Genomic DNA, 14,022 nt, shown 5'->3' with positions numbered 1-14,022 from the left:
AGAATAGACTGTAGGACTCCAATTACTGCCCAAAGTTCTGCTGTCAAAATCCAGCTGCATGATGATGCCACTGCACCCCACCCTACTGTATAACAGAGCAACACTGCGTAGGAAAAAAAAAAATTCCAGCGGCACCAAGTACCACCTTGATGACTTCTATATTCACCACTAAAAACTGAAATAGAACACACTATATACAGCTTCAAGTTTGTCACTTTAATAAAACTTTTCCCACAAATAATTATAATTACTTGCTCTTTGAAGCTATTGGATAGATCTGAGAGTGAGGTGGGGTGGGGATGGGCATTAGATCAGTAACAGTTACCTGTTCAGGCTCGATAAAAAGTAAAAACTCAGCCAGGCGCGGTGGTTCACGGCTGTAATCGCAGCACTTTGGGAGGCCAAGGCGGGTGGATGACCTGATGTCAGGAGTTCGAGACCAGTCTGGACAACATGGTAAAACCTTGTCTCTAATAAAAATATAAAAATTAGCTGGGTGTGGTGGTGGACGCTTGTAATCCCAGCTACTTGGGAGGCTGAGGCAAGAGAATCACTTGAACCCGGGAGGCGGAGGTTGCAGTGAGCCAAGATCGTGCCATTGCACTCCAGCCTGGGCAATAAGAGCGAAACTCCATTTCAAAAAAAGTAATAATAAAGTAAAAAGTCATTTACCCTCATCATTGCCCAAAGTCTCCTGGGGCTTCTGCAAAATAGATTCAGGTGCGATTCTGGTTTTATTTCTAGGAGTACTAAGCAGAGCTCATGCACAGAACTCAATGTGAGATGGATTAAACCCAGATTTTGTGGGATGGGGAAAGATATTGTCCCTTTGCTTAAACCCCACAGAGTTTCAACATGGATATTAATGATACCTGTCCTTGAAATCCACCATTAATTTCTATCAACTTCACAGCACTCAGAGGTCCACAGTCTGGCTCTATACTAACGCAGATTCTGGAAGAGACAGGTCCCCACCGTAGAGTTCACATCATTCTCAGCTCTGCTAGCAACACTTTTTCTCACCTGTAAGATGGATATGCTTTATACTGGAGTCAGCAAGAAGCTCATGTTCCCAGACATAAGCTATCACTGAGGTTCCAATTCTTATGTTCATCTTCAAACTACCTTCCTGTTGGTCTGTGAATGAAATATGTCCCTCCCCACCACCCTTGTAATACAAGGGAAGACAGCTGAAGAGTGGCTGAGATTTTTCTACTGCTTGCTCCCTCTACTCTCTCCCTGACTGTGGCCACTAACAAACATTACCACTGCTGAACCACAAAATTACCTACCTTTAGAGAGGGAGGACAACACAAACTGGCAGCCCAGGGACATGGTTTGTTTGGCTCACCTTATTTTAAATTTTCTTTAATCAGTTGTAACGTTTTAAAAATCCAGGATTTCAAATAAAAATCTGGATTTCTCGCTCCTCCTGAAACAATCTGAAGACCTGCCAACACTGGGCTTCTTTCTCCTAATGATAAAACAGAGCTGAATAACTGCTCTATTATATCAACTTTCCAGGGTACAGCACAATCTCCCCCAGAACGTTTTACTCATTTATGTTACCGGCATGGCTCCCTTAGGCATTTGGGTGTGTGAGCCCTAATCTAGGACAATTCCCTCATTTAAAAAATGAAGAAAATGATGGTATTAGAAGAGAAAGTTAATCTGCCTGAAGCTGCAGATTAAGTTAGAGGCAAAGAAGGAAGTTAAATTGGGTTCAGGTATCCTTCTAATATAGCATACTGTGTCCCTATTTAAACCATGGCTTCTATCAGCATTTCTTCAACCAATTACTTAAACTGTCTAAGTGGAATCAGTTATATTTTCTACATTTCCCTTTTATTCATCCTTTTCATATAATTGATGTTCTTACAGAAAACTTTTTATCAGTCATTTCATTTAAATATTATCCTGCCGGAAAGAAATCATCAATCAGGGATCAGACAAAAATGCATTACCAACTTTTACATATTTCAGTAGGTGAAGGACCAGAAAGAATCTTAGAAATCACTGAGCTTAATACTTGGCTGTGCAGACAAGGAAGCTGGGACCCAGAGAGGCTGCAGAGTTCCTGGGTAACAGGCCCGGTCTCTAACCTTCCAGCTCACTGCTCTTTTCTGCTATACCAGGGCACAGCTGTGCAGTCATCCAGGCTGTCAGGGACTAGCTTCCCCAACATGGAAACAAAAATTACAGAACTTGCTCACATCTTAAACATGGCCAACCTTGACTCTGCCAAGACATAAGGTTTAGAATGAGTTGCTAACAATCAATTTACAGATCAGATTTGCACTGGAAGACAGACTTTCTTTAGAACTGGTATTTGGTGGAAGTTTTAACAGTGGCTCTTATAAAAGCTAAACCCCGTGTAAGAAAAGTTGCTGTAACAACATCATAGCACCTTTGCTTCAACTTCAAAAGAAAAAAAGGCTATGGTAAAAAGCTTTAATAACACACAATGTGATTTCATAGGCAACCAATTAGCAGATTAATGGATCATAACTTTCTTTACTTAAAACCAATACTCCACTCAAGAAAGATGAACCCAAAATGCATCCTCTTACACTGACCAACTTAACTAAGTACAAATGAAGTCAATGGTGTACCCCATTAAGCATGCTGCGTTGTATGTCAATAAAACAAGCCCTCCCCCACCCCGAGCCCTGGCCCCTGGCAAACATAGATAAATGATTGTGCACTGCGTGATGATACCATTAGGTGAGAACTTTGGTTCATGCAGTCGGCTGCCACAGAGGTTGCACCCAAAACCCGCAGCCCCGGCACCCAAAGTCAGTCAGCGGTGGTGGCTCATGGTGTCAGCCGTGCTCCTTCCACAACACCAGGTGAATACTGTGGTCAGGCATGCTGGTGGCAAAGACCAAGCCTGTGTCATTGTGCCCATCCAGTCCATTCAGCCAGGATGCTTCGCCTGCCAGGAAGCTTGAGCCTCTCTTTGACTTCCTGTACTCTGGCAGAGGCCAGCGACTAATCAGGCTCTCTGTCCGCAAGTCCATGATGTACAGGTAACGGTTGTCAAACAGCAGGGCAAAGATATCTCCAAAGCCAAGCAAGGCCAAGTTTGCTATCTCAGGTGTCTTGATGACCCTACAAGGATGAGAGTTAGGTACTGTGAAAGAAGGCAACTTTGCTTCTGTTTATGCTACTGTAATCTTTTCTGGAGATATTTAAAACCAGTATTAAATTCAAGCAAATTTAGAGTTAAATGTTTTTGAAAAAAAGTAAAATATAAGGAGAAAAAGCTCAGCCCACTTATAAAAAAGCTGGGGGTGGGGGGTGGGTTCAGTCATTATATAATATTGGCATAAAAGGGAAAGGTAGTGTTTGATGAAAGTTTTTTTTTTTTTTTTTGAGACAGGGTCTCACTCCGTTGCCCACACTGGAGTATAGTGGCGCAATCTTGGCTCACTGCACCTCCCAGGTTCAAGTGAATCTCCTGCCTCAGCCTCACAAGCAGTTGGGAATACAGATGGCTGCCACCGCGCCTGGTTAATTTTTGTATTTTTAGTAGAGATGGGGTTTCGCCATGTTGGCCCGGCTGGTCTCGAACTCCTGACCTCAGATGATCCGCCCGCCTCAGCCTCCCAAAGTGCTGAGATTACAGATACAAGCCACTGCACCCGGCCTGATGAAAGTTTATAAAAATACAAAACATCCATCTAGGCTAGAAAGGATCTTACAGATAATATTTCACTAAACATTCTGTTTTTAAGCTGTGAAAACCAAAGCCCAGGCAGAGTAAATACGGCTAAGCATTCACAATTTGTCAGTTACCAGTGAGAAGTAGAAGGCAAGAGGTAACTCTTACCACTAGGTAAAAAGATGTATTCATTAACCCCTAGAATACTGGAACATCCTGAAGCCCAGAAGAAATCTGAAAGCCAAGTGACTAAAGTGCTACTCTACTCAGCAGGCAGCAAACAACTGGGTTTCTCTCTAAAAACAGTAAAGGCTGAAAATATTTAAAGTTTCCCAAATAACTAAGAAACATTAATTAACAACAGATTCATAAGAAGTTATTATGAAAACAACTAGGGGAGAAACAACTAGGGTAAGCAGAGAAAACTAGGGAGTTGGGAGGCCAGCCCTAACTTTCTCAGAGGCAGTTTCCAAGACACCAATGACAACGGCTAGGAGACACCTAGCTAAACAGCAGCACAAACAAAAACAAAAAAAAAAAACTTATCTTCTGTTGTCTGCGTCCTTAGTGAAGCAAAAGATTAACAAGAAAAGTTGATGCCCTGTGTGGAGGAACTAAGAGCTACCAGACAAGCGGTAGACAAATACTGCTCCATGACATATGATGGGGCTCCTGTGGGAGGAGAGTTTAGCCTAGGTTTTAAGGACACCACCAACTAGTATATGCCCAAGAGAGCAACCAGAATGGGAGGATCTGGAGACCAGGACGAGGAAAGAACAGTTGAAGGCTATCAGCTGAGATGGGGGAAGGAAAGAGTTGGCAGGAATAGGGTAACTGTATATAAGCATCACTTCTGAATAGTGAAAGATGTGTAGGAGACAGGTCAGACATTATAAGCTTTAGAAGACAGAATTAGGATCAGAGGCAAAGAGCTATAAAGGAGCCAATTTCAGTCTCATAGCAGGAAGGATGGGGGACATTCAATATTTATCAAGCATTTACATGTGCCAGGCACTGAACTTCATAATTAACATGTTATGTCTTTTAATTATTTTTAATTTAATTTTATTTTATTTCATTTATTTTTTGAGATGGAGTCTCGCTCTGTCACCAGGCTGGAGTACAGTGGTGCGATCTCAGCTCACTGCAACCTCCACCTCCCAGGTTCAAGCGATTCTCGTGCCTCAGCCTCCCGAGTAGCTGGGATTACAGGTGCCCGCCACCACACCCAGCTAATTTTTGTATTTTTTTTTTTTTTTTGAGACGGAGTCTTGCTCTGTCGCCCAGGCTGGAGTGCAGTGGCACGATCTCGGCTCACTGCAAGCTCCACCTCCCGGGTTCATGCCATTCTCCTGCCTCAGCCTCCCGAGTAGCTGGGACTACAGGCGCCTGCCACCATGCCCGGCTAATTTTTTGTATTTTTAGTAGAGACGGGGTTTCACCGTGTTATCCAGGATGGTCTCGATCTCCTGACTTCATGATCCACCCGCCTCGGCCTCCCAAAGTGCTGGGATTAGAGGCGTGAGCCACCGTGCCCGGCAATTTTTGTATGTTTAGTAGAGACGGGGTTTCACCATATTGGCGAGATAGTCTCGATCTCTTGACCTCGTGATCCGCCCACCTCGGCCTCCCAAAGTGCTGGGATTACAAGCGTGAGCCACCAGGCCTGGCATATTATCTCAATCCTCATAATGCAGTTAGGTAGAGGTATTCTCTCCACTATATTAGTAAATAAGACTAAAACATCTTGCCATGAGTCATACAGCTAATATGATGCAGGCCTAGCAAATGTTTTCTGAGTATCATAGGTGCTGAGTGCTGCCTGGGCCCTGGAAAGAGATAAGCAAGATAGTCTTTGCCCCTTAGAAGGGGAGCGCATAGCATATAACCGCCAGAGTATGTGAGAATATGCTGAGCACAAACACTCCAACGGACATAACAGGAGTATCAAGGAATGAGCAAACCTTTCTGCCTTTTATCAGCTGGACCTGGAAGAATATTTTTTCTCTTTCTTGAAGAAGAAATGCAACTGGGCAATATGGATTGAGAGAATACTGAAAGCCTGTCTAAATTTTACAAATTCTCTCTCATGGGCATGTGGTTCTCTTATAGTTAATATCTGAAAAAAAAATGTATGATACTAAGAATATCAACATACATCACTTCTATGAAACTAAGAAAATAGTTAACAGGTGCTGGCCCCTGCTCGAAAAGCAGTCAGAGAATGAGTTCACCCTCCTAGATTGAAAAAGGAAGAAACTTCTGCTAAAAGAGGTAGCCATTTAGATGACATGTTTGAGAACATCCAAAATCAATCACTGAACACTCCCTATAGCGTGAGCCTTTGTAAACAGGTTTACAAGATGGAGTCTGATCCCAGGGAAAGCAGTAAGTTCAGATCACCTTGAAGTAAAGGGGAAACAGAGGTCCCAATATGTGTGCTCCAATGAGTTACAACTGATAACTCATCCATCATTTTCTACTTAGATGACTCATGTTCATTCACTCAACAAATATTTACTAAGAGCCTAAAGTGAGCGAGCCAATGCTGGTACCAGGATTTCGGTAGCGAACAAGACAAAGTTCCTCACGCTCAAACTATCCAAAACTGAATTTCCTAGTCAAACCTGTTTTTTCTATTTCTTTACTTGCTCATTCACCCAGGTGCTCAAGTTAGGAAACGTGGCCACCATCCAATTCTCCTCCTCCTCAAATCACAAATTCAGTCACCAAGCTCTATTGATTATATGCCCTAAATTTTTCTAATTTATTCACTACTATCTGCACTACCACACCTCTAGTCCAAGACACCATCTTTTGCCTGCACTGTTGCCAGCAGCTTTCTACTGATCTCCCCACATCTACTCACTCCCTTTGAATCAGTTAACCTCACATTCAACCTGATCTGTTACCACCTTGTTTCAACTTCTAAACTCTTTTATGGTTCCTTACCCTATCTTTAGTCACACTGAGGCATTTAAGGAATTTCCTTCAATTTCTCAAATGTACCTGAGGCTCCTTTAACCTCAGGGCCTTTGAACGGACTAGTGTCTCAGTCTAAAATTCCTCACTGTACATCCACTCCTGGTACTTAGTTAAGGCATTTATACTCATCCTTTAGAGCTCAGCCCAAATGTCTCTTCCTCTTAGAAGCCTTCCCTTACTCCACAAACTAGGCAGGGCCTCAAAGTACTCCATACTAGGCTCCTCTTAACCCAACCATTAAACAAACTGCTTGCAATTAGCTATTTAACATCAGTCTTCCCCCTCCTGCTGATCATTAATCTCCCTGAGTTTGGTAAGTACTTCTTATGCTTCCCAATGCATACCACAATGCCTGACACAAAGGTGGGTGCTCAATAAATACCTAAAGAATAAAGTAGTGGTGAAATATACAGAGGCAAGTGCAAATTCCTACAAAAGAGATCTAAAGGAGGCTAGCAAGCCAGGCACCGTGGCTCATGCCTGTAATCTCAGTACTTTGGGAGGCCGAGGTGGGCAGATCACTTGAGGTCAGGAGTTTGAGACCAGCCTGGCCAACAGGATGAAACCCCACCTCTACTAAAAAATACACAAAATTAGCTGGGCGTCACGGCAAGTGCCTGTAATTCCAGCTACTCAGGAGGCTGAGGCAGGAGAATCGCTTGAACCCGGGAGGTGGAGGTTGCAGTGAGCTGAGATCAAACCACTGTACTAGAGCCTGGGTGACAGAGTGAGACTCTGTCTCAAAAAAAATAAAAAATAAAATAAAAAAAATAAAGGAGGCTAGGAAAAACAAATAGGAAGTCTGGTGGTAGGTCCCACATCATAACAGAAACACAAAAAATAGGTGGCTACCGGGTTAGGGCTTAAGATCTGTGCAGATGAGCTGATTCCAAAGACTGAACCACAAATACGTTGCAGAATAGAGCACAGGTCTTGACAGGTTTGTGGCTTTCACTTTGATCACTTTAGAAATGGAACCAGACATCCCTGCTGTGCAGAGTGTGGGTCCTTGAACCTAAGTAACCTTACATGCTGTAGAGATAACCTAACTCAAACAATCACATCATATCTCAGACTTATTGAGTAACATGCTGTTATTTGTGCTTTGCTTCTTTTCAATTAGCTTCAAAGCTAAGTAGCCCTACCTGGTCCTAGCAATAGAGGTCAGAGGATTTGTAGTAGGTTTCAATAGAGGTTGGTTTATTTGTGTTTGGGAGGAAAAAAGCAGACACAAGACAGATTCTTTTCGGAGAAAAAATCTGGGCCGGGCGCGGTGGCTCAAGCCTGTAATCCCAGCACTTTGGGAGGCCGAGACGGGTGGATCACGAGGTCAGGAGATCGAGACCATCCTGGCTAACACCGTGAAACCCCGTCTCTACTAAAAATACAAAAAACTAGCCGGGCGAGGTGGCGGGCGCCTGTAGTCCCAGCTACTTGGGAGGCGGAGGCAGGAGAATGGCGGGAACCCGGGAGGCAGAGCTTGTAGTGAGCTGAGATCCGGCCACTGCACTCCAGCCTGGGCCATAGAGCGAGACTCCGTCTCAAAAAAAAAAAAAAAAAAAAAAAAAATCTGAACCTGGCAATTCCTACCAGCAAACAATCCTGCAAGTTTATTATTTAAAACTATTATTCAAACACTAAAAACTAACAGAACTTTCATCTAGGACTCTAGACAGTCTCTGTATGCCACTCCGAGTCAGAAGCATACATGAGAAAGCAGATGTGGGACCAAATTAAACCCTTTAGAGATGCTAAGCATTAAAACAACTATGACATCTCTAGCTCACCTTGCCTTTGCACCTTCCCTCCTACAATTTTCATTAAAAATAAAAACAATATTAAACTACAAAAGATGTGATTTTCCCATGGTGATTACTTGAATATTTTGCTTTGCAAAATATCAAATTCTTTCAAAACTTTATTTTCCCCTGTTTCTGATGTCCCTGGCTTTCTGGTACCGTAAGTATATGCCTATTGGATAATCCAGCCATGCATGAATGGATGCATGTTGGAATAAAGTGAGAAGTGGAATGCTGGGCAAGGCCCCTACCCTGTCTCAGCTTCAGTGTCCCCATCTACAAGAGGAAAAGCTTAAACAGATGTTTTCCAGGAAAGGTTTCAGTCTTTTTTCTCAAAGCATAAATATCAATCATTTCTATAACTGATTCTGACACCTCTGAAACCTAACTGGTTAGAAATGTTGGTCTGACTCCAGGAAGACATAAATGGGGTTGTAACTTTGTGATCAGAGAGATGCGGCCCACCAAAGTTTTGTGGTTACTGTGATCAGATCCACACAAGCTGACCTCAAATAGTCATGCATAAAAACAATTAAGAGAATGTTCAATTTTCTATACTCCTAGCAACCATGCTATGGGATGCTAACTTTGTGAGTTGTTATTAGTAAGTGTGTGCAAAATAGGTGTGAAGTACAGTAGGTTAAACAAATTCAAACAGGTTTCTTTATATGGGGCCTCTCAGACTTATTATTAATAAAGATCTGCCAGGTGGTATACTAGGTCCTCATCACAAGCATTTCATTTAATAGTCACTTTACAGATGACGAAATTGAGCTACAGAGGAGTTAAGATAGTTACACAAAATCACACAGCCCATCAGAGATGGCACCATGTCTTAAACGAAGGTTTGTCTATCAGCAAAGTTCTCTTAATGACCACATGGCACTGGCTTCCATCAGCCCCAAACATGCTAACAGATATTGCCAATCTCCAAGAGGAGCCTATTGTATGCAGTGAATCACAACATTATTTGTCTATGGACTGCTGCTTATTTATTTCTTTGGATGGAAACCCTGCACATTTTATTTTTCTCTAAGTATCTCTGTCTTTCTACTAGTCAACAGAAGGTCACTTGATGCCTAGATGCCACTAAAGTTTAACCAAGTTTGTAAAACAATGCAGAATTTCAACTGAATATGAAGTAGAACTTAAAATATTAGAACTTACGGAGATCTGAAAGGTCTTTTCATCCACACCCTTCATTTTCCAGAAAAGCATGTTAAATATGAAAGAAGTGGCTCATGACTCACACAGTCAGGCAGGGCACGTTCCAGTATGTAACTCTTTTTCATGTGCTTACTTCCTCTAAAATATTTTTCCTGAGATGTTCAGTATATATAACCTTGTTTACAAGTGATACAGTAAACATTTCGTAAAAGCCAGCTACTGACTGGTACATCCAAACATTTATTCTTGTCTTTACTACCGAACTGCAGCAGGCTTTCAAAGGTAAAGCGTGAGGTCGAAGTAAACATTACCTGAGAATATCATAACTAGCAAAGTCCCACTGGTAGAGACCAAGTGCTGAACTGCAGACAATGTATTTCCCATCAAAATGCAGTCTTGGCTGCAGGCAGATGCTTCTATCCTCAGAGACAGACAATGTCTTTAAGCACTTGCAGTTGATTTCTCTCCCAATTGGCCAAATCTACAGAAAAAAGAAAATGAGGAAAGATGAGAGATCACATCACTACAGAAAAGCTTGTCCTTAAAATGGTCTGTGTTTGCTGAAGTCAGATAGAAAGTGAAGTATACTGAAAAGACCACAGGCTTTATAGCCAAGAATCACAGGTTCAAGTCTTAATTATCCTGTGCAATCTTGGGTAAAATTATTTAATCTCTCTTAACTCCAGCTCCTGCAATGAAGATAATGCCTATCACATGGCACAGTATAAAAGATCCAATAATGGGCCAGGCACGGTGGCTCACGCCTATAATCCCAGCACTTTGGGAGGCCGAGGCAGGTGGATCACTTGAGGTCAGGAATTCAAGATCAGCCTGGCCAACATGGTGAAACTGTGTCTCTACTAAAAATACAAAAATTAGCCAGGCGTGGTGGTGGGTGCCTGTAATCCCAGCTACTTGGGAGGCTGAGGCACGAGAATCACTTCAACCTGGGAGGCAGAGGTTGCAGTGAGCAAAGATTCCACCACTGCACTCCAGCCTGGGTGACAGAGCAAGACCCTATCTCAGAAAAAGAAAAAAAAAAAAAAAGAGAGAGAGATACAGTAAGAATGTGAGAGTGCTTTGTGAACTCTTTGCAATTCATTACAATAAATGAGTATTTATGTTTTCATAGTTCAGATCTAAGAATTAAGGACGGTAGGAGACATGTAAGAAAGTATTAAGAATGGGCTGGGCTTGGTGGCTCATGCCTGTAATCCCAGCACTTTGGGAGGCCGAGGCAGGTGGATCACAAGGTCAGGAGTTTGAGACCAGCCTGGCCAATATGGTGAAATCCCATCTCTACTAAAAATACAAAAACACCCAGCTACTCGGGAGGCTGAGGCGGGAGAATCGCTTGAACCCAGGAGGCAGACAGCCAAGATTATGCAGAGAGCCAAGATTATGCCACTGCACTCCAGCCTGGACAATAGAGCAAGACTCTGTCTCTAAAGAAAAAAAGAATTAAGAATAAGCTGAACATAAATTTAAGTGAATTTCTTTTTCATTTACAAATCCAAGTTAAGAAACTACATAGGACATAGAGCTAGCAAATTATCTCTTCTTCCAGTGGGTTTAAAATGGCTTGGACTAAGACATTCCCCCTCCTCTTCCCAGAATGTTTACCCTTTGCCATACCACTTTAACTTTCTTACGTTTTCCAGTTTTTCTTTAACAAAGCAAATTAATGGAGAAAAAAACTCACCTTAATCTCATATTTGTCTGCACTTAAGAGGATGTAGTCTCCAGGACTGTGCAAGAGAGACTTGACTTTGCACTTCTGCAAAACTACCTGCAAATGTAAACCATGTTACGGAAAGATCCTTTTAATGATTCTCCTACAACGATTTTATTCTTTATATTAAAATATGAAAATGAGCTTAAAATATGCTAGAATAGCTAAGCCATAGCTCATTACCAAATTAACCTCTGCTAAACGTTTTACTATTCTCTGTTATTAGCAGTATCTAAAAGTGTCTAATGTTAGCCAGATGAGGTGGCTCACGCCTATAATCCCAGTGAGTCGGAAGGCTGAGGTGGGAGGACTGCTTGAGCCCAGGAGTCAGAGGATGCAGTGAGCTATGATTGCACCATTACACTCCAGCCTGGGCAACAGAGCAAGACCACAACGCTTTAAAAAAAAAAAAAACTGTCTAAACATTGGCAGCATTTAATCTTAGAATTCATCTAGAAGCAAACATTAGGACTGATTTTTAAAAATTATAAAATGTTACTTAAGAGAAGGAACAGAAAAGAAAAAAGCCCATAGACACTGAAGTAGATGCAAATGATCTGCTTGCATAACCATGTGAATCATAAATGAAAAAGCACTGGACTTGGCACCACAATCTGTCACACACTGACTTTATAACCTTGGGCAAGACCATCTAAACTGATTTTAAAGATCAGTTTCCTGATCTTTAAAATAGGAGACAAGCACCTATTATCTTACCTCATTTAATTACAGTAAAGATAAAATAACAATGTAAATTGTAGTAGTAACATAATAAAAGCTAACATTCCGTTAGCACTTGAGATAGTTTATAAACATCAGGTTCTAGCTAATTTTGTAATCAATCAGCCTAAGGTGAGAGGGGAAGCAGGGTTCATTCATTCAGAAGTCTGGATTGCAGACTCAACTGAAACAGACCTATTACTAAATATCAGGCACCTTGCTGGGTGCTGTCCCAATATTTCATTTCATGTTCATAGGAACATTTAGCAGATGATACAACTCAGGTTCTGAAGGAGGAGTAACTTGTCCAAGACATCACCATCAGTATCCTAGCCCCAATCAACTGTGTTTTCCACAACACCAAACTGCCTTACACTATATAGCTTTTCTATGTAAAAAGTTAACGTGGGCTAGGCACAGTGTCTCATGCCTATAATCCCAGCACTTTGGGAGGCTGAGGAGGGAGGACTGCTTGAGGCCAGGAGTTCAAGACCAGCCTAGGCAACACAGCAAGAACCCCATCTCTACAAAAAAAATTTTTAATTAGCTGCCAGGCACAGTGTCTCACGCCTGTAATCTCAGCATTCTGGGAGGCCGAGGTGGGTGGATCACCTGAGGTCAGGAGTTCAAGACCAACCTGGCCAACACAATGAAACCCTGTCCCTACTAAAAACAAAAAATTAGCCAGGCATGGTGGTGGGTGCCTGTAATCCCAGCTACTCAGGAGGCTGAAGCAGGAGAATCACTTGAACCCAGGAGGTAGATGTTGCAGTGAGCTGAGATCGTGCCATTGCACTCAGCCTGTATAACAAGAGCGAAACTCCATCTCAAAAAAAAAAAAAAATTAGCTCGGTGTGGTGGCACATGGCTGTAGTGCTAGCTACTCAGGAGGCTGACGTGGGAGGATCACTTAAGCCTGGGGATTTGAAGTTGCAGAGAGCTATGATCATGCCACTGCACTCCAGCCTGGGCAACAGAGTGAGACCCTGTCTGTATTAAAGCAACAAATGAAGAAAAAAAGAAAAAATTTAATGTGCCCAATACATAGTAACAGTCTTACAAACTACTCTCCATTTAGCCCCATGTATTTCAAAAAAAAGATATAATCATCCACCCCATCTAAAACCCACCAGTCACCTCTGATTCTTCTTCATTTTCCACAGTGCATCTGCAAGTCCAGGTGGCTTTACCTTAAAGATACATCCTTTACGGGTGTCCTTTTCATTACTGCCAGCCAAATCTAAGTTATGGGCATCTTTTGCTTAGACTACTGCCAAAGCCTAAATGGTCACCCTGTATCCACTTGTGCCCAACTCTAGTTCATTCTTCATTCAGCAGTTAATTTTCTTAAAACATAGATCATATCAGACACTTGCTCAGAACTTGTAGATTGCTTCCTAGTACACTTCTGATGATATCCACCATACTTACTGTGGCCTCATAAATCATACAGGATGACCACCTCTCTGCCCATCTCCCCAGCTACAGCATGGCTCCACTGGCTTATGTCCAGATCATCAAATGTTCCAAGTTCTTTCCACTCCCTGGGCCTGTGCATATACTACACCTTCTGAAACAATCTTTCAGCTACTCTTTCCACAGCTATCTCCTATTTATTCTTCATGTCTAACACCCTTCTCAAAAAGCTTTCTCTGAACTAATTACTTTTCTAGACGCTTTTTTTTTTTTTTAAAGAGTCTCACTTTGTCGCCTAAGCTGGAGTGCAGTGGCACAATCTTGGCTCACTGCAACCTCCGCCTCCCAAGCGTCAAGTTAATTCTCCTGTCTCAGCCTCCTGAGTAGCTGGGATTACAGGCACTTACACCAGGCTAATTTTTGTACTTTTAGTAGTGACGGGGTTTCACCATGTTGGCCAGGCTGGCTTCGAACTCTTGGGCTCAGGCAATCCACCCACCTTGGCCTCCCAAAGTGCTAGGATTACAGGAGTGAGCCAC

At 42.4% G+C, this 14,022-nt stretch overlaps 1 protein-coding gene across 4 annotated transcripts in view; it reads right to left on the bottom strand.

The window, feature by feature from the left end:
* Positions 1–2,437: 2,437 nt before the first annotated feature.
* Positions 2,438–14,022, bottom strand: part of FBXW2 (F-box and WD repeat domain containing 2) — a 30,886-nt gene continuing 19,301 nt past the window's right edge. For all 4 annotated transcript variants that reach the window (XM_023223665.1, XM_023223666.1, XM_023223667.1 and 1 more), the window contains 3 exons: positions 11,318–11,404; positions 9,927–10,096; positions 2,438–3,111 (listed from right to left, as the gene is read on the bottom strand). In XM_023223665.1, coding sequence (XP_023079433.1) covers positions 2,823–3,111; positions 9,927–10,096; positions 11,318–11,404 — 546 coding nt within the window. In that variant the 3' untranslated portion in view covers positions 2,438–2,822. The remainder of the gene's footprint in view (positions 3,112–9,926; positions 10,097–11,317; positions 11,405–14,022) is intronic.

This window comes from Piliocolobus tephrosceles, chromosome 14, assembly GCF_002776525.5.
Source record: "Piliocolobus tephrosceles isolate RC106 chromosome 14, ASM277652v3, whole genome shotgun sequence".
In the NCBI taxonomy this organism is placed as follows: Eukaryota; Metazoa; Chordata; class Mammalia; order Primates; family Cercopithecidae; genus Piliocolobus; species Piliocolobus tephrosceles.
The sequence above is the reverse complement of the archived record's forward strand: the minus strand, read 5'-3'. Positions and strand labels throughout refer to the sequence as shown.